This window comes from Lycium barbarum, chromosome 10 (assembly GCF_019175385.1).
Source record: "Lycium barbarum isolate Lr01 chromosome 10, ASM1917538v2, whole genome shotgun sequence".
NCBI classification, from domain to species: Eukaryota; Viridiplantae; Streptophyta; class Magnoliopsida; order Solanales; family Solanaceae; genus Lycium; species Lycium barbarum.
The window spans coordinates 105,027,214-105,054,245 of NC_083346.1; the positions used below are offsets into that span (position 1 = coordinate 105,027,214).

A 27,032-nucleotide genomic window follows, 5' to 3' on the forward strand; every position below is an offset into this window, starting at 1 on the left:
GTTTCCTGTTTTATTAGTATGGATGGATGTTGATATAAGGACTTGAGCAAGGCATTATGATATTCGTGATTGCTCTGTGGGGCATTGGATGTGTTTTCTGGGCTGTGTGCAGGAATGAGATAGTAAGAATTATAGAGGAAACTCTGCCGAAATTTTTGCAAATTGAATTGTTTGCATGTCTATAGGGAAAGAGTAAAAGGGAAAATATGACCATCAGCCATTTGGTAAGTCATGATTGAAGGGACAATTATGGGACGCTTTCGAAGAGAAGTTTAGAATGATCTTAATCTAATTTAAGGGAGGAATCCTGGAGGGAAAAATGATTAGTAGTTAAGAAACTGGGATGAGTTGCATCCGAGATTTCGAAGGAGTGGGACCTATTAGAAACATAAAGAAGGTTGACATTAGAAACTCAAATACAGTATTACGATTTATTTAGATTGGTTAGTAAGTGATAACAAAGAGATATTGATATGGGAAGGAAGTTAACGAGCACGAGAAAGTGCGGTTATGAATTGATTAAAGGAAGTTATGTGATTGGCAACTATAAGAGGAAGGTTAATAAATTAATAAGGTTGGCCAAGGGTAGACAGTGATGGCATACGACGGTGGACTTGGGATAGAGATATGATTATAAAGGAAACAAGACGAATATACAAGAAAGAAACACACATATGAGCAAGCTATGCTATTGTAAAGGGAAATAAGAAATGAACGAAGGAAGAAAGAAAATAGTGTATTTTACAAAAATTTCATGATGAGGACAAGAATCGGCGGAACATTAGAGGGATGGATCGCGAGAATATGAGAGGAAGTATCGACTATTATTGATATGATATGAACCCAATTAGAACATGAACATGAGCGATCCGCAATAAGTCCACTCTATTCCCATGCTTCGTATTTCAAGTTGTAAAACCTTGTTATTTTAAGGATTCATAAAGCATTATTTGGTTTATCATCATCGATTACTCCCTTGAATTCGATACGAGCTCCATAATTCATTCGGAGGTTATGATCTTATGTTACTCGAAAGGCCAAGAATTAGATCCTTGATTTCTCAATCAAAATCAGCCTCAGAACATTGCTGCGGAAGGAAAAACAGAGTTCTGCGCAGAGAGCCTCAGGGCATTACGCTTTCCGTCCGCATCGCGGAAGGAAAGAGGAAGGCCTCAGAACTTCCCGCTTTTCGTCCGCATCGCGGAAGAAAAGCGGAGTCCTGCACTGAAGGCTTCAGGACATTGCGCTTTCCTTCCGCATCGCGGAAGAAAAGCGGAATCCTGCACAGATTTTTTTTCTTTTCCTGACCAGACCAATAATGGTACACACGTATGAATAAATGTAATGCACCCTTTTACGGCTGGACGAGCACGGTATAGTTGGGCATGATATAAGGAGCCTAACGAATTCTAATGTCACCATGGATTCATTAACCTAAGGGACTATTAGACATGAAGGAAGGAAGTGATTTGAATTGTGTCCAAAATGTGTGGACATTCGACTTGATACAAGAATTCAATTAGCAAAAGAGAAATAAGTCAAACCATACGATAAAAGTAGCTCCGACACTATATGGACTAGAGGAGTTGAAGGATCGCTAGGCTCGACCAATTGACTACCAAAGACGGTCAATACTTGAATGTTACTGGTATATGAGAACATTCTTAGGAGAATTAGAATATTCCTAAGTACAGAAGAAGGACATGTACGGGCTTGAAGGAGTCGAAATTTGGGATGAATTAATATAGCAAGGATGTGCTAAAGAAAAGTGGAAATAGACTAAATGCAAGTATATTATGAGACAGACATGGGAAAGGAGGCATGACAAGATAATGAAGGTTTAGCAAATCAAGGAAATAAGTTTTGTCAATGCAATACGTTGTGTTTCGGGCTACGATTTGAATCGCTCGTACCAGAGAAAGTTTTCGTTACAATTAAATATGCGGCAAACATACCCTAAAAAGGTAACAAAAGAAGTGAGAAGGCATACAAGTGACCAAGGATAAGTATCAGGACAGACGGGACTACTAAAGAAAAATCGCGGCGTTGGAAGAGACGAGAGTTTTAAAAGAGGAATATTTATAGAAATGTCAATGATCGTCAAAAGAAAGAAAAACAATACGCTTATGGATAGCATGACAGCAGTACTACCGGAGATTTGGAAATATCTCTTGCATCGTGAAATCATAAGTCACCGTTTATATTAAATCGTGAGAGTATATGTCACAGGACCATATAAATAACCGCCCTGATGAAATGGCTAGTAGAATGGAGTTGAGACGACAATAAATATTTGAAGAGGAATGGAAGCTAGTTAATTCTCAATTAGCCGCTGCTATAGGAAAGCCAAGGATTTAAAGAGGGAATTCCACTTGTATTGAAAGAAAGTTGTAACTAAGTAAGATTTTATTTTAGTCTCATGCTAATGAGTTATTTTTGTAATGATGTCAAGATTAGAGGAGAGGAAGTTGGAGGAAAGATCCAAACAAGGATTTGAAAAAAAAAATTGAATAATGGATTAATATGTTGTGAGTATAATCTTGTGTTAGGGGATAACAACGATGATAAGAAAATGTGGTATACAAGAGTATAAGGAATGGTGCTGAGGACTGTTGTATAGGTCGAATGGAGTCCCATTTGAATATAGATCTCTTGGCTGTGCATTTTGACGCATTGGATGAGTAATCCGAGGCAAAGTAATTAATGAGACTAATAAGCCATTAGCAAGGAAATGCTATTGCAAGCCATCTGGGCGCTACCACAGGTGGAACTATGATGACATTGTAAGGAATTAAGAAGTTCGACAAAAGCATTGAAAAGGAGATGGAATGATATGTATATAAAATCGACTAATACCAAGAGCATAATCTAAAGTAGCACTAGAGAAGCAAGCAAGGAAAAGTGCCGCAGCTAAATAAGAAAGTTTCCAATTAGTAGAGAAATAAAGGGCTGCAAAATAGGAGGAATTAAGACAACGAAAGGTGAAGTCATGGAAGCAGACGTAGAAATGATCGCAAGAAAACGATTCAAGGATATAACTAAAGGAGATGGACATTTAAAGAATTAAGAGATCTGCTTGATTAATAAACCAAATTGATAGAGAAGTGCGTCAGACTATGGGAAAGACTTATTAAAGGAGAGTCAGGCAAAGGTTAAAAGTACAAAGAGAACCCCAAAGAGAATTATTAAAGGATATTGCGTTTGATTAGAACAATCGGGTGACAATGAAACCTCATAGAACAAGCAACATGATGGCTCTTACTGGAAAAGGAACAAATGAAGGGTACAGACAAAAGAAAGAATGAAAAAGATCTGAATTCGCTGCATGACTAAGAATCTTGGTTATTTTTCGACAAACTTCTGAATTCACTCCTAATTTATTAGCCGAGCAAAGGATCAGAAACCTTAAGAGTAAATTGAAGAAAATGAATCATTAAAGAAGAAGTTTGAGATGTTTTTGATATAAGTACAAGAATTATCGTTAGTCAGCCAATTGCCAGAAGTCCAATTGAAGGAAAGAGAAATTAAGCGAGACATTCGGTGTTAAACTAGTTGAAAGACAAAGTACCGCAAAGATTAATTCGACTGTTATAGAAAACGAAGGTTGCTAAATGTGATCAGCCTTGAGGTTATCTGTAAGGAAGTAAGAATAAGAATAAGTCACCTCCAAGAAGACAATGGCTTGGGACATCTGTGAAACGTAAGAAAGATACGTGGAGATCAAAGAGAACAAGAATTTCTTAATATAAAGAAGATGAGATCAAAAATTGGATAAAGGTATGTGGTAAGCACGGCATGAAAGGGCATACAAGAATGTAAACAACGAAGACTAAAGAGACAATGAAAGCGATAAAGCATGGAGAGTTAGGGGACAGACAAAAAATAAGAAAAGAGACGACCTTGAGTACAGGCACAAATTTTGGCCACAAAAGAAGAAGAATAGATTGCGTAATTTGGATAAATTCGGCTTCAAACGAGAAATTAAGTAAAGTAATAACCGCCAAGTACGGGTAAAAACATTGACATCTACCTCAGAGCGAACTCTACCTCAACATTCGAGGACAAATGTTTTTGAAGGGGGGGGGGGGGGGGGGGGGGGGGGGGGGAGAATGTCACACCCCGTACCTCGGAGAAACACTGGTTAAATTTGAATGTAAGTATGTCAAGTTACGACTAGGTAAAACAACTTCGGAGTATGAGGAACGAGGCATTATTAAGTATATTGTTTAAGTAAAGGACAAATTACGATCTCGTAAGTCGTAATCGGGAAAAAATATTTTGAAACACAATATTATGGCCATTATCATGTATAATAAATGATAAATATCATGTATAATAAATGATAAATATCATGTATGAAGAGTTTCGGAAGGTTTCGAGGTCAAGCAAATTGAAGAAAATAAGTTCGACGAAAATTTGAGAAATATTGGGCAGATTTTTAGTCAACTTTGGAGGGGTATATCTCCATGTATATTTGGAGTTTTAAGGTGTTTCAAAGTCCTTAAATGAAGTTCGGCGAGTCTAGTTTCTAATGCAACAAACCGCTCGTCGATAGGACATCGGAGTAGAGAATTATAGACGTTACAAACTGAGTTGTCGACTCAGAAACAGGACTGCTACAGTACCGTAGCTACAGTGCCCCCGCCTCAGCTCTTATAAAAAGGGGCAAACCCCCATTTTTCTTCATCAAAATCCTCTGAAAATTTCCAGAAAGTTCAGCCATCAAAGGGATCTTAAATCTCATATAGAATTGAAGATTTTGAGCAAATTTCAAGCTACGGAATATCAATCGAGGCCCGGGCAACGCGTAGACGCGATTATAATTCCGTTTTGGTGTTGGAGGAGCTTGGGAACAAGTAAAAATTGAAGATCTTGTTACTTTGGTAAATACAAGGAATGAATCATTGAATTTCTTTCTTTATCAATATGGATTAAGGAGTAATTGCAAGAATAAAGGTTATATTTTGTTGTGTTGATGTTGTTGAATTATGGATTGAGGGTTGAAGAGAATTTTGGATAAAATATATATATTTATCATGTAGGATGTTTAGGATGTTGTTATTGATGTCGTTGGTATTAATTTCGGCTTCTTTACGGAAATAAAGTTATTAAATAGTCGTATCACAAGTTGGGTAGTTGAGAAATTTAGAAGACATCGTGTGGGATGTTTTAGGGAGTATATTGGTATGGATAATGGTATTGATGATGTTGGTATTGTTGTTGTTGATTGGTTGTTGATATAATGATTTCGGTCTAGGCATATAAACAGGGGAGATGCTGCCGAATTTCGACAGAACCTAAAAGAATTTTAATTAAAGTTTCGAGTCGAGCGTATGATGATGATTCTAATAATAGTATGAATGGTTGTATATGTAGATTACGAGGCTACGAATAATCTTCAGTGAATTGCAAGACAAGAAGTAAGTTGGAAGTCAAGAAATTATCCTTCAGGTATGTTAAGGCTAGTCCCCTTCTTTCTAAAGGCATGATTCCGATACTACGGCTTCATAAAGGTTTCCATATCTTTCTCGTTTTCAAAAGTTAAATGTTTACGCCTCCAAGGCATAATTCCTTTCCTAATAATTCATAGCTGTTTTTTTCCAAAAATGTCGTATTTTCCAAATCAAAGATTTATGATTCTGTGAGCTCTTATGATAACCGCGATGAGCATGTTTTTTATGATGATGATGATTTTATGCCTAAAAGTCTCAAGTTATGAGATCAATGCTTTTATGAGATGATTTTATTCATATAGATTTCCATGTACATGAGCTTTACATTATTATGATGACTATGATGAGAACGATTTTATGTTCAAAGGTTCCAAGTTTATGATTTCAATGACGATATGAGAATATTGAGCTATCTTTTGACCTTTCTTAATTTTATTCATTGTTGTTGGTCTCACCTTATAATAATTTTTCCTTCAAGGTGAGACAAAGCGACGTTGATTATTCCATAATATAATCGGAGGTTACCGACCTTACGTCACTCCGATGTACTCATAGCTTTTATTTGGATCTCATGCATGCTTTATATATTTATGTATGTATTTTCTCACACCGCGCCGCGCTATAGTCGGCCGGGCAGACATGTAGATGTGCACACCACTGCAATGGGCATGTTATGATATTGCCCCGGACGCAGGAGGCCCGGACGCGGGCTAATGATGATAACACCGAGCCTTAATGGCCGGGCATAATATTCTATATATGACACCGCGCCTTAATGGCCGGGCATGTTACTATGTATATGTATAGAAATATTTTAAAAAAAAAGGTTAAGCATGCATGACATCCGCCCTACGAGGCATTCAGATGTACAGGTTATCTTTCTCATTCCTTGTTATTTTTCATATCTATGTTATGTTGTTACTCATGCCTTACATACTCAGTACATTATTCGTACTGACGCCCTTTCTTGTGGGCGCTGCGTTTCATGCCACGCAGGTGTATACAGATGAGTAGAGGATATTGCTAGAAGATGTTCCAGCCGGAGTGTTGCCGAGTCAGAGTATCTATGTTACGGTATATTGATTTATGTTGGAGACTTTGCAGACAGAGTCACGTATATAGTATGTCATTCTTGTAAGCGGCTATTTAAGCCGATGTATCATTATGCATTACTTTACAGATTCATATGATTACAGATTTTATTTGGCTCGAGAAAGACGAAAAGAATGTTTTCGAAAAGCTTCCATTGTTCATTTCATTTGATGACTTAAGAGTCCTGTGAGATTTATGAGTATAACGAGAACCAGCGGGTTCGCTCGGCTCTAAGTAAGGGTCGGGTGCCCATCACGCCCTATCAGGATTGGGGTGTGACAAGTTATTGGTTATCAGTTATCAATTTTAGATTATATATACATGTTTATTGATTTTGGCTGCCCTTTCCCTAACATCCCACTTACGGTTCTTTTATTCAGTTATTTTACATACCAGTACAATTCAAATGTACTGACGCCTCTTTTGCATGGGGCCTGCATTTCACAATGCAGATTTACAGGACGACGGATCGGTTTGCTAGGATTGTCATAACAGCTGCTCGGTGAACCCCAGTTCTTTTGGGGCATTATCCTTATTACAGTCATGTTTTCAGTATTTTATATAGACATGTATGCCAGGGCCTTGTCCCGGTAAACGGTCAGTATTTTTAGTACTCTTCAGAGACTTCATAGACTACAGTCGTAGTCAGTCAGAGCCGCATGCTTTTCATGTTAGCATGATTTGCAACTTTGTTATGTTCATACTTTGCGCAGTATTCTGCATTTTCAGTTATTTATTTATTCAGGCTTTTAGTATGTCAGCATGTGTTAGTTTATTTTTTCGCATTCAGTGTGTGATGATACCACATGTTTATTCAATCAGCTAGTTGGTTTGCTCGGTCATGTGTAGTCAGGCACCGGATGCCTTGTTACGTCCAGGTCCAGGTTCGGGCATGACAATGAAGCTGTTTCATCTGGCAATAGAAAACTAATCAGGTTCATCAACATTCTTATAAAGGATGATAAGTTCATGGGGATTGTTACTGAAGTCTGGCAGCAAAGGATTCAAGGGACAAACATGTATAGAGTCTTAAAAAAAACTGAAGGCATGCAAGGCCCCTATTAAATAACTCATGCACAAGGAGATAGGCAGCATTGACAGAAGGGTGGTAGAGGCAACGATGATGCTCTTGAATATACAAACTCGAATAATTGAAGCTATAGCAGATTATTTGCTTGTCTAGGAAAAGGAAGCTCTATAGGACTTAAATAAATGGTCTAGTATGTAATAGAAGATATTAAAACAAAAGTCCAAAGCACATTGAGTGAATGTAAGAGATGGGAACAACATGTATTTTTTTATTTGTATGAGGCCGCAGCACATGCAAATGCCATTCCTGTATTGAAGGATGCACAAGACAGAACTTTATTGAAACATGCTGATATAGAAAAGGAGATTTTGCAATTTTATAGGGGGCTCTTAGGCACAACAACTCCTACTTTACCAGGCGATCTCAACATAATGGGAAAAAGGCCAAGTCTCACACTTCAACAACAAAGGGAATTGTGCACGGATGTCACCTGCCTAGAGATTAGACAAGCTCTATTTTCAATTGATGATAACCAACCACCTGGTTGTAACATTCCGTACTCTTGAACTAAAGTAAATTGAATAGCAGAAATTTTTCTAAGTGTTGCGAGACAGAGGGAGCTCTCCAAGCGAGCTTCAAAGTGAGACAGTGTCTCGCTATAAGCCTCGCATAGATAGGTCAGTGTGCCACAACGCGAAATCAGAATTTTTTGACTGAGTATGGAATTTCAAGAAGGGCTCAGTGTGTGAGACCAAGAGCAAGACAATGTCTCGCTATAAGCCTCGCTCAGCGAGGTATAGTAGTGCACATATGAAACATTCACAAAAATGACTAAATATGGGAAGGTAGGGTGAGCTCGCTAAGCAAACCTCATAGTGACGCATCACCTCGCTATAGAGCTCATTGAGCGAAGCCCATAGCGGGGTGACCCCTCACTTTGGAGCTCGCTCAGTGAGCCAGTGCATCCCGAAGCCCAGTCCTATAAATTCAACACTTAACCCCAAAAATTCATTTATCAGTCATTCCAATTCCATAGAAAAACACTTGAAGAAAAATTTTCTCTCCTCTCATCCTCCCACATCAAGGTAAGGACATTTCAAGATTCCTAATCAATTCTAGCACTAAACACATGATTCTTAAATGAAAACATATAATTTCCAAGGCAATCCTTCTTAAGTGATCTAAGCTAGGGTTTTGAGGTGTTCTTCATCAAAGAAGCAAACTAGTTCGTTGAATTAAAGCGTTTCCAGGTAGGTAGGGCTTCTATCTACGTGTGATAATACCATTGTTCTTCCCCTCGCCACGTTTATTCATGTTTTCCACAAATTTGTCATCCTTATAGGTATTAAACCTTAGTTTCATGAAACTTAAAATGTTCTTATGGTTTAAATAACGAAACTTCATATTTACTTCATGTATATCATTTTGAACATCATGAACTCATTATGTAATCTAGGAATCCTCATATCATTATTTCCATGAGTTTCAAGCATGTAACACAAAAATGTATACGTACTACTATTGCTTTATTCCATGAATCCTCCATGAGTCCCATGTCTCATGAAAACTATATTATGTATATATGTTATGAAATATATTTTGAATTATGTTATGAAATATATTTTGAATTATGTTATGAAAACCATGGGCTTAGATGTCACCTATTACTCATGTTCATGTCTTGAGAGTAGTACAGATTATCAAGAATGTTTAATACCTGCAACTGTGTATGCCAATGTCAGATAAGGATCTCTCCGCCAAGTTAGGATGATAACTTCATGTTATCAATTGTGGTTTATTTTATGGATCCATTCATGTCATGTTCAAGTCTCATAACCTGGCAAGATATGAGATGGCTTAGCTGATTGGACAGAGATTAGACGCCACGTGCTCACGTGGTGGTTACATGTCAGTTTTACTAAGGCTCTCCCACTTAAAAATGTTTTTTCATGTTACAGCATCATCATGCAAATCATGATAATGTCCAGGTTTCAATTATAGTTTACAGTTTTAGATTCATATTACTTAATGTATCTATGTTATTAATATGGGTTGCCCGTTCCCCGAGCACCCCACTTACTGTTCTTTCATTTAGTTTCTTTACATAAAAGTACAATTCCAGTGTACTTACGTTCCTTTTGTCGGGGCCTGCATTTGATGATGCAAGTACTGATTTACAGGACGACGGATTTGCTCATTAGGACATCATCGTATTAGCTAGTTGGTGAGCCCCACTTACTTCGGGGCATTGTCTTTACTTTCCAGTAGTCATGTCATGTTAGATAGCTAGGGGCCATGTCCCAGCAACAGTTTTGTATTCCAGACTTATATCAGAGGTTTCATAGACTAGTCAATACGGCATGTTGGGTATTCAGTTTTGTCAGCCTTAGGGGCTACACTATCATGCTTTCTGATAATTTCCGCACTTATTTAAACAGTATTTTCAGTATTATTATGATGTCACATGTTTTATTCGTACTATTCATGTTTTAACTTATGTTTTGCATCAGTACATGTTCCATATTGATTCAGCAAGCCATGTGGTTCACTCGATCACATGCAGTCGAACACCGAATGTCGTATTACGCCCAGGTCCAGGCCCGGGGCGTGACACTGGAACAGATGGATTCAATGCTCACTTTTTTAAGAAGGTCATGATATATTATCCAGAAGGATGTTTTCAAGGTTGTCCATGAATTTATTTGGAATTCAAAGATGCCCAAGGTTGTCAATAACACAGTTGTCACACTTATCCCCAAAATCTCACATCCTAATAGTATCAGGGACCTCATACCTTTAGCATGCTGCACAACTATATATAAAATTATCTCTAAAGTTATCTCAGCTAGATTGAAAAGGGTGATTTATGATTTAGTAGGAAGCAGCCAGTCAGCTTTTATTCCTGGAAGAGTTATAGTTGATAACATATTACTTAGTCATGAGCTAGTCAAATGACACACTAGGAAACAAACATCTCCTAGATGCATGATCAAGGTGGATCTACCAAAGGCATGTGGCTCATTAGAATAGAGGTTCATTTAAAATATGCTACAAGAAATAGGATTTCCAGCAAGAATGATGAAGTGAGTGATGACTAGCATCAATAGCTATACATTCATGATCTGTGGGGCTGTCTGATAATACAAGCAAAAGAGGCCTTAGATAGGGAAATCCCTTGTTACCATACATCTTTGTGCTTCTCATGGAATATCTTAATAGAAGTCTAAGCACTTTGGAGGACATACCATATTTCAACTTTCATCCCAGATGCCAAAAACTACGCATTACTCATATATATTTTTTGCAGATGATTTGCTCCTACTTGGTAGAGGGGATCTTTCTTCAATCAGACTGATGAAGGAGAAATTTGATATCTTTTCTAAAGCTTCAGGTTTAAAGGCCAAATTGAGCAAAAGTCAGGTGTATTTTAGGGGTGTGGACAGTAGTACCAGAGACCTTATTCTGCAGTTGCTTGGGTATGAAGTTGGTGAGTTACCATCTAAGTATCTAGATGTTTCATTGTCTACCAAGAGGTTGACAGTTTCTCAGTGCAAATCCTCGGTAGACAAAATTACTGGCAGCATCACAAGATGGATGGCCAAGGGAATATCTTATGTTGGAAGATTGCAGTTGATAAGAGGTGTGCTGTTTGGAGTTCAAGCAAACTGGAGCCGGCTATTCCTGCTACCTCAAAAAGTGATGAAACAAATTGAAGCCCTATGTAGAAGTTATTTGTGGACATGTGAGGCAATTGTTTCTAAGAGAGCACTTGTAGCTTGGGAGAATGTTTGTATGCCGAAAGGAGTAGGATGACTCAATATCATTAATATGAAAGTGTGGAGTCAAGCAATTATCACAAGTTGCTATGGGCACTGAGTAAGCAGAACGAAAAACTAGGGATAACCTGGGTACATACCTATTATATAAAGCACCAAAATTTGTTCACAATGGAGGCTCCTAAAAAAGCCTCATGGATGGTGGGGAAGATCTTCAATATGAGAAAGTACTGGCCTACACTTGATCAGAATAGCTCGCTTGTTCAACAAGGTAAATTCTAAATCAGAGAAGCATACAAGAGTTTGAGAGGAGAGGTGAATCAAGTTCCTTGGAGGAACTTAGTTTGCCATAATGCTGCAAGCCCAAAGTGTGTTTTCATTCTATTGATTGCAAGGCTAAGGACCCAGGATATGCTGTTGAAGTGGGGAATGGATGTGAGTGGTACTTGTGTACTTTGCCAGAACTGCATGGAAAGCCAAACTCATCTGCTATTTAAATGCTCCTTCTCCAATGCACTATGGCAAGCTCTTCTGCCATGGCTTGAATGCACCAGAAATATTCTGAGTTGGGAAAGGGAATGGCAATGGATTCATAGGCATCCTAAGAGGTGTCAATGGTTTTGTAAATACCGACTTAACAAACCGAACAAAACCATGCCGAGCTGATTATTAGTTTTTGTTTTTTTTAGAATAAAACTGACATTTTTTATATAAATTTCTAACCATATAGAAAATTGGGTAGATTTTTTATTTTACAAAAATAAACCGAAAAGGTATTGAACCGTACCGAATAATGTGTAAAATATATTTACATATTAAGTTTAAAAATAATGAAACATTAAATTTTCCCCTTAGGCCTGAGGCAACAAGTAATTAACATTAAAGTTCCAACTCTGAAATGTATTATGTTGTTCCTATTGAAACTAAATTAGTTCTAGCGCCTCGAGTAGTAGCTACCACTACAAACAAAAAACGGGTTTTAGCGACATAATTAATTCCGTCTCTAGGTAACGACGGATTACCTACAGAATTAGAGTTTTGTCGCCAAAAAAAGAAAAAAGAAAAAAGAAATGATATCTAAATTAACGACGAAATGGCGATGGATTTTTAAATCTGTCGCTATATTTTGGCTCGAAAATTGCGCGCCTTTATTTTAGCTACTAAAATTATGACAAACCATGGGCGGCAAAATTTATTACAGATTAGCGACGTATGTAGCGACGGATTATTTCCGTCGTTAAGTAATATGTATGTTTCACCATACTTTAATACCAGTTGCTACAGATATTTCCGTCGTTATCTTTTAAAAGGGTAAAATTTCAAGTTAATTTTTAGCGACAGAATGTATCCGTCGGTAAATAAAATTTAGTTTTATTTTTATAAACGAAATAAAATAAACCCACCATCTTCTCTAAACGCACTAACACCTCTTTCTCTTCAAACCCACCATCTTCTCTTTCTCTTGAAACCCACCGGAATTGCTTTTCAAACCCACCGAAAAATTCGACGCCATTCTCATACTCTCACTTTGTTTATTTCTCATTTACCATGGTGATTTACTTTGTTTATTTCTCTCTCTCTTTCTTGCTTTTCTATATCAGTTAAAAAAGTAAATATCATCAATCTTCCATTTTTTCTTTGTATTTTTGGTCATGCTCAGCTCAGCTGGCCACCTTTTCTAGTGGGTAAATGATATAAACATTTTCCCTTAAAGGTTAGAAACGTATAGATAAAAAATTGAGGGTTTGGGTATTATGAAAGGCGACACATACATGCACAAGAGAGAGAGGCAATAGCAATAGTAGCTATACATGCACTGGGTATTATCAATAATAATCATAAAAACCCTAAAAACCTCAGTAAGAGTCGCTTAGCTCTCAGCAATAGCAGTTGTTTCCTCAAAGAGAGGGCTCTCTCTGAGCCCTTTTTCTCTCTTCTGAGGGGGTTTGAGTTGAATTTCAGGTGTCAAATTTGTTTCTTTCTATGAATAAATTGTGGGTCTATTTTTTTTTTTTTTTTTTGAAAATCATCCTTCTTTCTGTTTGAATTGAAATTCAGTTAATTTCTGTGTGTACTTTGTTTTTCTTGTACGAATTATAGTTGAATAAATTGTGGGTCTTGTTTATTTTCCTGTTTTTGTTGAAAATCAACAAGTTTGATCACGGTCTTTGTGATTTGGGGAACTTATTGCTAAGCTTGAATTTTGTATATGACATTTAACAATGTTTATGCTGTTAAAGAACATAAATTTTGGTTTTGTTGCCACCTTGTATATGTCAGTGTGTTGGAAGGAGGAGAAATTTTGCAATTGTTTTATTTTGGGTTTCTTAAATATAGTTTAGTTTCTCTGTTTAGCATCAAAAATTAGTTTTCCAAGAAAATATGGGTGCAACTTCATCAACTGCAGTTTTCTCTTCAAATTCCATATGAAAACCCAAGTTAGGAATCCGAATACCCCCAAGGTGTACTCTTTTTAATCAACTCCTTTATGAAAATAAGTTTAGGAAAGAGTTGTGCTCTTATGCATTCTTGAAATTATCTGGAATTTAATTGGGAAGTTAGTGTGAAAATAGTGGGGTTTTATTACTATTGGAACTGCAAGCAAGAACTATTCTCAGTTGACCGCATTTATCTCAATTTACTTGTTATGTGCACATTAATCTAAGTTAGAATGTAATAAACTAATAATCAACTAGTAGATACATGTATAGCTATCTGGAAATGTATAGATAAAAAATTGACGGTTTGGGTATCTATTTCTTCTTTTCTTTTGCTATTTTATTCAATGCTATTTTCCTCTTGTATGACATTTAACGATGTTTATGCTGTTAAAGAACGTAAATTTTTGGTTTCCTGGCTAAATCTCTGTTTCACTAATACTGAAGGATTAGATTTATATTCATTCTTGCAGGGTTTAGGAAAGAGTTGCAGGGTTTAGGAAAGAGTTGTACTTCATCAAATTCTTCAAAAAGCTCTCGAAAGGTTTGTTAGGATTATTGCTATTTGCTCTCATTGTTTGTCCAGAAATGGAGAAGTTTTAAAGTCCTAAAACGAGCTTAACATTAAGTGAAGAACTTTGAGTTTGAGGCATGTTTAAACTTCATTTACTAAATACACGAATTATTTAATATTGTTGTGATACTTTGAGTCTTCAAATTTTGTAAACATGATCCTCCCGTGACAAGGCTAGTAATTCCAAATGGTAAATGTGAGATTCATTGATTAAGGAAAGTATTTCAAAGCACTTCTCGGTTCTGCCCTTTTTTTCCTAAAGTTAGCAGGTTTAACCTCTCTAAAATGAACATAACTAAGTTTATAGCCACTTTGGGAAGTCTTAATGTGACTTGTGATTTCTTTTACCTCACCTAATGTTTGAATTGGTGAAATTTTTTGTATTCCTTACGATCTTGAGAAATTATGTAAAGAATAGATTTGCCTCGTTTTGCTTAATTGATTTCTTGAGTTTCTTCTTTCTTTAACAACCAGAAAACTAAGAGAAAAAACAGTAGGTTGTTTAATTACCTTTAACTTTGGCTCATAAAGTTGGAGCTATTCTCTGTGTTATTATTTGTTTGATTACCCTTGCTAAAATTATTTGTGGTTGATGGCGCATTTTAGTGAAGTTGTCTGGTTGGGTAGGATTATAGTATATATATATCTGCTTGTTTTAATGTTGGTAATCTTTCTTGTCTTTACTATTTTTTTCCTTTGTTGATTAAGAAAGTTTATTATTACCTCCTTAAACTTCATAGCCAACACACTTTCTTTTTGCAGTTAAAAAAAATTGGTCTTAAACTCAACTTGTTTTCCTTTGGATGGCATTCTGATTGTCTTACTTATTTACAGAAAGTAACTCTAAGTTTCTTGTTTATTTTAACATTAAATAGGATTATGGATAATCTAGAGCATGGTTGGATGTACGACAGATTGGATGGTCGAGGGGGTATTAATTCTAGTTTCATAACTGGTGTTAATAAATTTCTTGAGTTCTCATGTTCTCAAAGAAACCGCATGAGTGGTGACGATGTCAAATGTCCGTGTAAGAAATGTCACAATATTAAATTCATGGATGTTGAAACCATTAAATTGCACCTTCAATCGTTTGGATTTGTTGAGAACTATTTTGTTTGGAAGTATCAAGGGGAAAAAGAAGTGACCGGTGAGATGTATAGTGATTTACATGGTGGTACTCAACCTGAATTGGGATATTATAATCCATATCGCCAAATGGTTTTAGATGCAGCTGGACCGAACTTTGGCCAGGGTTCGAGTAATACTGAACCTGAGTCATCTCATCACTGTGAACCTTTGGTGGAGGAGGAATCTAATCCTTCAATGGAGGAGGAGCCTAATCTTGAGTCCCGGAGGTTTTATGATTTGCTACAAGACGCTGATGCAAAATTGTATCCTGGTTCTTCCCTCTCTCAACTCGCAGTAGTTTCTAGGATGTTAAATATTAAAAGTGAGAATACTTTGTCACGGAGGGGTTATAATCAAATTATGCATCTATTGAAACAGGCTTTACCTGAAGATAACATAGTGCTTGATAGTTATTATCAGACCAAGAAGCTAGTGCGTAGCTTGGGTTTGCCTGTTGAAAAGATTGATTGTTGTAATTCAGGATGTATGTTGTATTGGGGTGATGATGAGGACCTAACTTCTTGTAAGTTTTGTGGCTATGAGAGGTATAAACGTCGTGTTGGTTCTCGTAAGAGGAAATTGGTCCCTTACAAGAAAATGTATTATTTCCCTTTGATTCCTAGATTGCGGAGATTATATGCGTCTCATGCTACAGCTGCCGACATGAGATGGCATCACGAGCATATACAAGAGGAGGGGGTAATGCGTCATCCATCAGACTCTGAGGCTTGGAAGCACTACAATGAAACTCATTCCTTTTTTGCTGCTGAACTAAGGAATGTGAGGTTGGGGTTATGTACGGATGGTTTCCAACCATTTGCTCAGACGGGGAGAAAATACTCTTCGTGGCCTGTAATTGTCACTCCATATAATTTGCCTCCAGGGATGTGTATGAAGGAGGCATACATGTTCTTAACTGTCATTGTACCGGGGCCACACAATCCTAAACTAAAAAATGATGTTTATCTGCAACCTCTAATAAAGGAATTGACTTTGTTGTGGGAGACAGGTGTAGAAGCATTTGACATCTCAAAAAAGCAAAACTTTCAATTAAGGCCAGCTTTGATGTGGACAATCAATGACTTTCTAGCATATTCTATGTTATCAGGATGGAGTACAGGTGGAAACTTAGCATGTACTTATTGTATGGAGGAAACACAATCATTCAGATTAAAACATGGTGGGAAAACAACTTGGTTTGACAGTCATAGAATGTTTCTTGATCAAAATCATCCATTTAGGAGAGATCGTAAAAACTTTCTTAAAGGTCATACTGTTACAAGGCCACCACCTACCGTTAGAACAGGAGAAGAAATTTTGAATCAAATTTGTGAGTTGGGGATAAGAAAAGTAACTGAGTTAGATGCACAAGAAGTTAATAAGAGGATATGTAATTCATGCGGATGGAAAAAACGAAGCATCTTTTGGGATTTGCCTTATTGGAGTTCTAACTTGATACGACATAATCTTAATGTCATGCATATTGAGAAGAATGTCTTTGACAATGTGTTTAACACTGTTCTTAATGTTGTTGGCAAAACCAAAGACAATCCGAAAGCACGTCTAGATATTGCAAAATATTGCGATCGACCGCAGTTAGCAAGGAATCCTGATGGAATCTATCCCAAAGCTGCATATACAATAGAAAAGAATGAAAAAGTTGTCTTGTTCGATTGGTTGGAAGGTGTGAAGTTTCCAGATGGGTATGCTTCGAACATGAGTCGATGCTTGGACACGGACAAATTTAAGTTATTTGGCATGAAAAGTCATGATTGTCATGTGTTCATGCAACGACTATTGCCAATTGCCTTTCGTGAGCTACTTCCTATTAATGTGTAGCAGGCACTTATAGAGTTGAGTTTGTTTTTTTATGATCTTACTTCAACTGTTCTTCGAGTGGTGGACTTGGAGAGATTAGAGGTACACATCCCACAGATCTTGTGTAAGTTAGAACGCATATTCCCCCCGGGTTTCTTTAACTCAATGGAACATTTACCTGTGCACCTGCCATATGAAGCACGGATTGCTGGACCTGTACAATACAGATGGATGTACCCTTTTGAGAGGTAAATATAAAATATATATTCTTTAATGGTGACAAGTATCCAATAATTTATTGGTTTACATTTATAGGTACCTTCGAACTCTTAAAAACATGATTAGGAACAAAGCTAGTGTTGAGGGTTCCATTTGTGAAGCATACTTGATGGCGGAGTCAACACAATTGTTTTCTCATTATTTTGAACCTCATGTTATCTCACGTCATCAAAATGTGGCCCGTAACAATGATGGTGGTGTTGTAGAAGATATTGAAGGAAATGTTTCAATATTCACTCATCCGTGCAAACTATCGGGAGAAAAAAAAAAGATTTGTCCCTTGAAGAAATCAAGCCAAACTTATATTTACTAAATACTAAAGAGGTTGAGCCATTTGTGAGGTAACATTATAAAGTTATACTTATTTAAAATAAAGAATATATCCATATATTATGAGTTTCTATTTAACTTACTTTGTTGCAATGAAGCATGTATGTGCAACGTTTGCAAGAAGAGTTCCCGAATCTATCTCAAGATCAAATAGATGAGAGTCTTGAAACATATTTTTCTATATGGTTCAAGGAATATGTAAGCCTCCATCAATCATTATCTTTTAAACTATGACTGCTTAAAATGGCTTGTGAAATTTGACTAAGTCTTATAATTTTCTTAAAATAGGTTCGATCCAATCATATTGAGAACAAATACTTGCGTAGTCTTGCTCATGGACCATTAATAAGAGCATATTCTTATCCAATGTGTTTTGTTAATAGATACAAATTTCACACATTACGTCGCGGTAGTGCTAGATCAACAATGAACAGTGGAGTTTGTATCTCGGATCCAAATGTTGGCGATTACTATGGACGGATACAAGAGATTATACAAGTGGAATATCGTGAAGCACCTTTAAAGTAAACTACATTATTCAAGTGTGAATGGTTTGATCCAACTATGAATGTTGGTGTTAAGGAGCATAATCAGTACAAATTGGTCGATGTTAACCATCGTCGTCGGTTTAATAAATATGAACCTTTTATTCTTGCGATGCAAGCAACTCAAGTGTGTTATGTGTCTTATCCTAGCACAAAAAAGGACAAGGATGATTGGTTAGCCGTATTGAAAGTCAAACCTCGAAATGTTATTGAATTACCTGATGAGGAAGTGATCACAACTCCGGAAGTGGAACTAAATCTTTTATTCCAAGTTGAAGAAGTTGAAGTCCATGAGATAGATATGAATATGATCGTTGATGAAGTTATACTCCTGCATGATCCAAATGGGGAAGCAATTGAAATGGATGAACCAATTGATGATGGATTGTTTCCAGAGCATCATGAATTCGAAGAAGAGCATCAAGACTCTGAAGAAGAATATACAGAAGATGAGTATGAAACTGAGGAGGATGATAAGGAGGAGTTCGAAGAAGAAATAGATACTGACTAGTGTGTTGATAGAAATGTGCTACTGTATCTTTATTAACTTTTGTTTGTAGTAATATGTTTTGGATGTTATAAGTATGTGATATGTCTACATCTGTTGGTTGTCTTGGATGTCTAAGCTTCTTAGCCATTTTCATAATGTATGCACAATCCAAAGACTTTTTCTTAATATATCCATTGCTTACTATACTGAAAATCTAGCAATAATTTATGGTTTTGCACAATTTAATTTACTGTCCATTTTTTGTGTGTAATCTTTAAAGAAAACAGTTTGCTTGTGATGATCTCTTTCATTTCTGTTAGTTGCGTTTACTGTCCATTTTTTGTGTGTAATCTTTAAAGAAAACAGTTTACTTGTGATGATCTCTTTCATTTCTGTTAGTTGCGTTTACTGTCCATTTTTTGTGTGTAATCTTTAAAGAAAGCAGTTTGCTTGTGATGATCTCTTTCATTTCTTAACATTGAAGGTATTAACCTGAGTTTACTACTGCAAATGGACCTTTTGTGGATTTTTGACTTCTTTCATTTTAACTGATCACCTTTTATATACAGCTTGACATTCATCCTTTAACTTTCCTTATAAAAATTTCATCAGGAAAGTGAGGATCCATAAACCTAACATGTTTCTGTGAATTTGGTCACAGGAAGTTGGTCGAATTTCAATAATAAAATTATTGTGCAAAATCAATAATTTACTGCCCATTTTTTGTGTGTAATCAGTGGTTTCAATTGCTTACTCTCATGCTGATTATCTAAAACATGATTGCCTCTTTTTTTCTTGTAGATATGGCTCGTGGCAGAGGTCGAGGTAGCATAGGCCGCGCAATCAAGACCTCAACTAGAGGTCGAGGTAGCGCTGGTCGAGGTAATATGCCTTTTGTTCCTGTTCCCCCAATTAGTTCTCAACAAGGTGGTACCAATTCCTCAGGTGGGCAAGACCAAGTTCAAACATGTCCTACTACTACGCCACCCATTCAAACATCAGGTCATGGTAGTACCCCATCCATTTCTGAATCATCTCCGATAATACCTAATGAGAGCAACGTAATAGGCGAGGGTGCGTCTACTCAGAGAAACGCAATAGGTGAAGGTTCATCTGCTCAGAGTGATGTAGTAGGTGAAGGTGAGAGCAACAGTAACGTGCAGCGGACACTTATTTTTCTTTCTTTTTCAGGGTTAGTTTCTGCTTGCACCATTATTATTTTTATACTGTAATTGCTTTATAATAGACTTCATATAATGTCTTCAAATTTGTCTAGGTTGGAACCATCGAGATTATGCTCTGAGACGATAACTGAGATTTTCAAGAATGAAATTGAGCCTAATGGAGTTAACTGGAAAAGTGTCTCACAAGAGACAAAAGATTTTTATCTCGGAGAATTCGAGGTATAATAACTGAAACGTTTGTCACTAATTACCGTTAGTGTCCAGAACGAAAAATAGATTTTTTTATTTAACTTTGACTATGAGATGTATAGCTTTATTCTTAATCGAAGCTGTCATAGTAAGTAACCAAGAACATGTCTAATAATCCCTCTATCTCAATTCCTTGCAACACGGGCAACATCTCATTCTTTTCACCTGTTAGAGAAAGCTGCAGTTCTTTTATTTACTTTCCCGTTTATTGGGTGACTGATGGTGCTTTCTTATAACTTATGTCTTATAAAAATTTTTTTGCTGAGATGATGAGTTTATTGTTATACTCTACTCTGTAAAATTATTTCAGAAGGCATTCTATTGAGATTCTTCGATTGATAGTGAAGTGAGGAAGCAATGGCGTAGAAAGGCAGCGAGAAGGTACTGTGATTTCGTTAGCTCAATAAAAGGTGAGGGAATTCGGCCAGTTTATGTTCCGAAAGAAACATGGGAAAGTTGGAAGAGATATTGGGCAAATCCTAAGGTTATTGAAAAATAAAAAATAGCTTCAAAGAATCGTCGTGGCGGTGAGGATGCAGTTGCTAGTGGGACTCACACGGGCGGCTCTATTTCCATCGGAGAGCATCACAAGAGACTTGTAAGTTAATTTTGTGGCTTTGGCGTTTGCCTAACTAAATTGCCATCATGTCAAATTCTAAATTTTTCTTTAAATATACTATGAGTCGGCTATGGCAGTTACCTACATATCCAATTAGAAAGACATGTATTCTATAATTGTGTTTATTGGACTTGCGATATAGCCTATTTGCGAACAAATTCTGAAGATAATGATCAGGATCGGTTAACCAATGACTGTATGGGTTCATGGACCGCCACATACTAATTAATGCTATTAGTTTTTAAAAAAAAATTCTCTCATTTTCACCATAGCTTTTTACTGATTTCCTGCCTTCAATTAGTTTTTAATTTTTCATGAACATATTCTAATATGGACTCTGCATATGTAAAAGGAATATGTCAAAATATATTCTCTACTGTGACATTGGTTGTTGTTTTTGTTGGTTTTGGAAGTTACTAAACTATGTATATTTTTTTCTTGTATAGGCTATTAAAAAGGGTCGGGATCCAGCACCAAGTGAGGTACATTTGCACGTCCATACACACGGTCATGATGGAAAATATTTTGTTGGTGAGCGAGCCCGAATCGTGCATGTGAGTCCAACATTCTATAATCTTCTATAGGAACTTCTTTGTTTAGTCCCATCACATTCAAGAAAAGAGCGAAAGCCAATGGCTGATAGCAATATTAGAAGCCAAACCTGATCGAACTTTTTAGCCCTCATAAAGGCCTTCATTAAAGTGCTATAAGTAACCACATCAGGACTAGTACCCTACAGAAATAGCAGCACCACTATCAGCAAAACCTTTACGATCTGCTCACATAATCCCTGCACAGAAGGCAAGTTTGTTTAAAAGATGGAATCTCCTCAAAGCTACTTAAAGACACTATCTTAAACATAGTAGGAAACATTAACTACATATATAAATGATGCTTATAAGGAAACCAAGAGTAAAAGCCATGCCAGAAATTAAGACACAGTACTAGATGGGTAAAATACTTAATCACAGCAAAAGTGTGTAAAAAAAAACCCCGTCTGCATCCGTTAGTTTAATTTAAACACCAAACAAGTCTTGATAGGGCTTTGTTAAACACTGGGTACGAGTAAGTTTTTAACATACTAGATGGAAGGGGAATGGTTAAATATCAACTCAACTACACAACCATTTGCAAAGCTATCTAATCCAAGATTAGCACTACCATTATATAAAATGGCAGATTTACAGTCATGTACTGTCTGATTTCAGTTCAGTTTTTTTATGTTAACAAATATGTTTTCTGAACACTCATATTCCTTTAGCAGAGTAAATCAATAATTCTGCTTTTGTTTTCTCAAAGTAGGCTCATTTCACTTCAACTTACTTCTATGTCTTTATCTGGTTCACTACCACCTGATCTTCAGTTTTGTAGTTCACTTCAATCACTTGATCTTTCTAGGAAGTCACTTTCAGGTTCACTATCTGTTCAAATTTGTTCTTGGTTACCTTATTTAGTTAATCTTGATCTTTCTGGTAACTCTTTTTTACTGGGTCTGTACCACCTGAGTTTATTAACTGCAAATTCTTGAACACCTTTTTGCTAAGTGACAATAAAATTGCTGGATCAATACCATTTGAGATTGGCAGGTTGAAACGGTTGAAACGGTTCGGTGTGTCAAATAAAGGTCTTTCTTGTGTGTCAAATGTGGAGTTGGGAAACTTTTAATATTTATCTTAAAATCCATGTCCTTCTAGTGAGTTAAGTAATGCCTGTGTTTTTGGATGCGTTTATCCTAGTATATCATACCAACCGAGAACCGTTGGATTTTATTATCATTGAGCTGGGAATTAGGCACCATCATGTTAATGTAGTAAATTTATGCTTATGGTCAATTTTGTATACTTCTGCAAGTAAATCACCTCCTGGTATTCTGACTTTAGTTTCATTACTTTAAGCATCTTCTTCTGGCTGTAGAACTCAAGTGTACATAAGTTGGTTTTTATATCAATGCTTGCAATGATCTATGATGTAAGCTCACTCATCTTCATCTATGTAAGCTAGTTGATTCGAGATAATTTGTTTTCTTAACAGATCTATAATTTATTTATTTGAACTAAGTATTTTTTTGTGTAAGCCGCTATAATTCTTTGGCTCCTTAATGTTGACTAAAGAGTTGGATTTTTATCTATGCACCTGTTATCTATATGAAGTTCTGGTACACCAAAAAATGCAGCTTTTCCCTAACTCGGGACTTGGGTCCAATCTTTACCATTTACCCTTCACATCCGCTTGTTTGAAATTTTTGTTTGGTAGTAACTGGTGATTTCTAAGTTCTACACAGATTCTTTCATTGATCTCTGCATAGATTTATTCGCATCTTTTAGAGAGCATAGTTAGTTGTTGAAGGGAATAATGGACTTTGTGGGAACCCACTTGGAAATAAATGTAGTAAGTTGAGTAATAAGAGTCCTGTTATTATTATAGTTGTTGATGGTGTTGGTGTTGGTGCTTTAGGATCTTTAATTCTTGGATTTGGGATTTGGAGATGGTTTTTGGTTCATCCAAACTAGGAAGATAGAGAGCTTGGTGATGGTAAAGGTAGTAGTAATAATGGTAGTGATTGGGTTGAAAAGTTGAGAGCTTTTAAGATTGTTCAGTTTACATTGTTTCAAAAACCTATTAACAAGATTAAGCTTAATGATTTATTAGTAGGTACTAATTCTTTTGATAGTGGAAATATTGTAATTTCAACTAGGAATGGTGTATCTTATAGAGCTATGTTGTCGGATGGATCTGTATTAGCTATTAAAAGGCTGAGTAGTTGTAAATAAGCGAAAAACAGTTTCGGTCCGAGATGAATCAGTTGGGGAAACTTAGGCACCCGAATTTAGTGCCTTTATTAGGTTTTTATATAGTTGATACTGAAAGGTTTTTGGTGTATCAGCATATGCAAAATGGAAGTTTCTATTCCCTTTTACATAGTAATCTTAGTACTGGTGTTAGGAATGGTGATTTCAAGCTCATTTGGCCAGCAAGGCTTGCTGCTGGTGCAACTAGAGGACTTGCTTGGAGAACACTTATATCTCATTATTTAGAAAGTGGTTTTCCTTTTACTAGCTCGCGAGCTTGCTTTGCAATTTAGTAGTTGCAGGTCAAGGAACTGTAGATGAATGATTATAGTGATCGTAGTGCTTGTAAATGAATGATCATAGTGATCATCTTGGTCACTTGCTGGATAATGAACCAGTGAGACATAGTTTTATTATCAAACCTGGCAGTGCACTTGCTTTTCCATATTTGCCAGCATATGACAGTTGGTAAGCATTGTAAAATGGTTTTATGAACCTCATTTTTAGGCTTTGCCAACCACCACTTCATAGCTTTTTGTATTAACCTGTCCATGGATCAGATTAATTCCATATGAATTGCAGAAGAAAGTCCAAACTTGATTAGCAATATAACCACAACTAAACAGATGGTAACTAGTCTCCTCATAGTGATTAGTAGTACATCAGCTACAGATGGAAGATAAATTCACTCCAAACCTTTTAACTGCATTATCAGTAGCCACCCTATCTAGAAGAACTCTCATCATAAAAAAAGGAAATTTTGAAAGCCAGTTTCTTGTGCTAGATGCAGATGCCAGTTATTTTTATGAGGTAATAGAAGAAAGCATAACTGTTTATTGTGTGGGTGTGTGTTATGATGAAACATCATTTATTGTTTTTTCTAGGACCAAATTATTTATAGATAAGTTAATTGATGTATGTTTTGAGAATACTGTTAGTGTTTCATTTAGGTATTTTCACTGTAATAGTTATAACTGTTTTGTTTAATTCATGGTGGTTAGTTTAGAAACCACCAATCTGGTTATATTGTTGATGTTCAGCTTTTGAATTGTTCTCTGAACTTATCAAAACTTAAAAATAAAAAATAAAAAAAGAAGCTTTGTTTGCTTCCTTCAGTGAGATAGAGATATCTTGAATTGTATTGAAGCTTTCAGGGCATTATTCTTGCTGTATTTAATGGTTCTCGTACATGTGCTCACTGTTAGTGAAATGAGTTTAACTAATTATCACTCTCTTTTACAGGAAAAATATCAAGAAATACTACAAAATCAATCACAAACTCAATCTGAAGTTGATCAATGTCAAGCCTATTACGAAGCCGTAGGAGGGGTAAAGAAAAGAAGAATATATGGTCTTGGATCTCAAGCACACTTATATTATGGGCCGAATCTTCGTCCTTCTTCTGCATCTGATGCTACATCCTCAGTACCACCTCCGAATGCTCAACCAGCAGCGACGGGAACTTTGGATGAGTTAGTGACGCGATTAATTCCTGCACTGACTGATAGCATAATTCCTGCACTGACTTATCGCTTGCTTCCTATTATTGTTGAGCGGGTACGTGGATTGAATCCTTCAGCCTCTTCTCAGATGGACACTCCTAACGACCATCCACCATGTATGGCACCTATAGTTTCAGCTCCAGCTACTGCCAACATTGATCAAGTTCATGCATCGGTTTCTGATGATGATCGTGGCTCTCCAGTCTCTCATTAGTTAGTTTTGTGGTTTGGACTTTATGGTTGTTAGTTTTGTTGTTTGGACTTTATGGATGTTGCATATGATTTTGGATTTTTCGGTTTGGATATTATCGTTGTGGATGCTCCAAAATTATTTTGCATTCTGCTATGTATTTTGGACCTTGTAGAATATTAGTTTCTATTAATTAAGTTATTACATGAGTATCTAATATATGCTTGGACAGGTGTATTTAAAATATTATATAAAATAAAAAATAAAAAAGATTTGCGACGGATTTCAAATGTTGCGACAAATTATTTTCGTCACCAAAAGGAATGCAGAAATGTGTATATTAAAAGAATTGGCTACGGAATTAGCGACAAAAACTATTGGTCGCCACTCAGAAGAAACGACGAAATAACTCATAAAATTAGCGACGGAAATTATTACCATCGTGACGGATTTCATTCGTCGCTCATATTGGCAACAAACAAAATTTGTCGCCAATCCGTCGTTAATCCAGCGACAGATTCATTTTTTTTGTTGGCAAATTGCTAGCTACGAGGAATTTACTGACGGATTCAATTCTGTAGTTATTCTGTAGCTATATTGGTTTAGCAACAGATATATGCTATTTACCGACGGATTTAGTCCGTCGCTAAAACCCGTTTTTTTTGTAGTGTAATAAGCTAGAAAGTATTCCAACGATCTTGAGTAGCAAGCTACAAGGCGTTAGATATTTTTCCTCTCGTATAATTTAAATTCTCTTATTATATACCTAATCTTAGTAAACTCAGTTCTTGCATTCCATCTTGATTGATTACTTCCTGCTCATGTGATCTAAATTTTTGTTTTAATATTATTTACACTACTATAAAATAGTGGGATGGATCTCTATTCGCGTCGTGTTTCATGTTTTCTTTATTCTTCACCTTTTAAACAATAAAATGTATAGAGAGTTTTTGCTAAAGTCTTATACGAGTATGCATGATATCGTGTACATCTTCTACTTGAGACTTTTATATGACGTTTTCTTTTTAAAAAATATTGAAAATTAACTAAACCATACCTATACTGAAGATGAGATGATGGGACGGTTCTAAAAAGTGTAATTTTGGTTATACAAACTGAATAATGAAAAATTGGTATGGTATAAATTTCATAAAATAACCTCGCAAACTGTATCATTGACACTCTTGCTAGGGGCAGAAAACCACAATGTGGGTCATCTCAAAGCTTGCTGTGCTTACATTGTCTATGACCCATGTGGATTGAGAGGAATACCTGGATACACATACACAGGGCTGCTCGGGTGGAATGTCTACTGCATGAGCTAAAGTTAAATATATGCATTAGAGTACGAGACAATCCTTGACTTTTTGAATATGTACAGACTTTATTTTGGGAGAATAGGAAATTAGATATGGAGGGTGGTAGATATAGTTGGGTTACTGTATTTTTGCAAGGGAGTTTGGCAGGTTTTTGTTAGACAAGGCCAATTGCTTAGTTGGGCCTGATTTGAACAGAGACACTTGGTAATCAATAAAACTTGTTTAAT

At 36.3% G+C, this 27,032-nt stretch overlaps 1 protein-coding gene and 2 pseudogenes across 1 annotated transcript; all 3 read left to right on the forward strand.

Annotated features, from left to right (window-relative positions):
- The first annotated feature begins 11,522 nt into the window (after positions 1 to 11,522).
- LOC132613239 (uncharacterized) lies at positions 11,523 to 17,330 on the forward strand. Its single transcript, XM_060327274.1, has 3 exons — positions 11,523 to 11,622; positions 14,263 to 14,333; positions 15,198 to 17,330. The coding sequence occupies exons 1-3, from the start codon at positions 11,523 to 11,525 to the stop codon at positions 17,328 to 17,330; spliced, it is 2,304 nt and encodes a 767-aa protein (XP_060183257.1).
- Positions 12,928 to 25,665, forward strand: LOC132616113 (uncharacterized; annotated as a pseudogene).
- On the forward strand, positions 21,927 to 24,443 carry LOC132615147 (probable inactive receptor kinase At1g27190; annotated as a pseudogene).
- Positions 25,666 to 27,032: the final 1,367 nt, after the last annotated feature.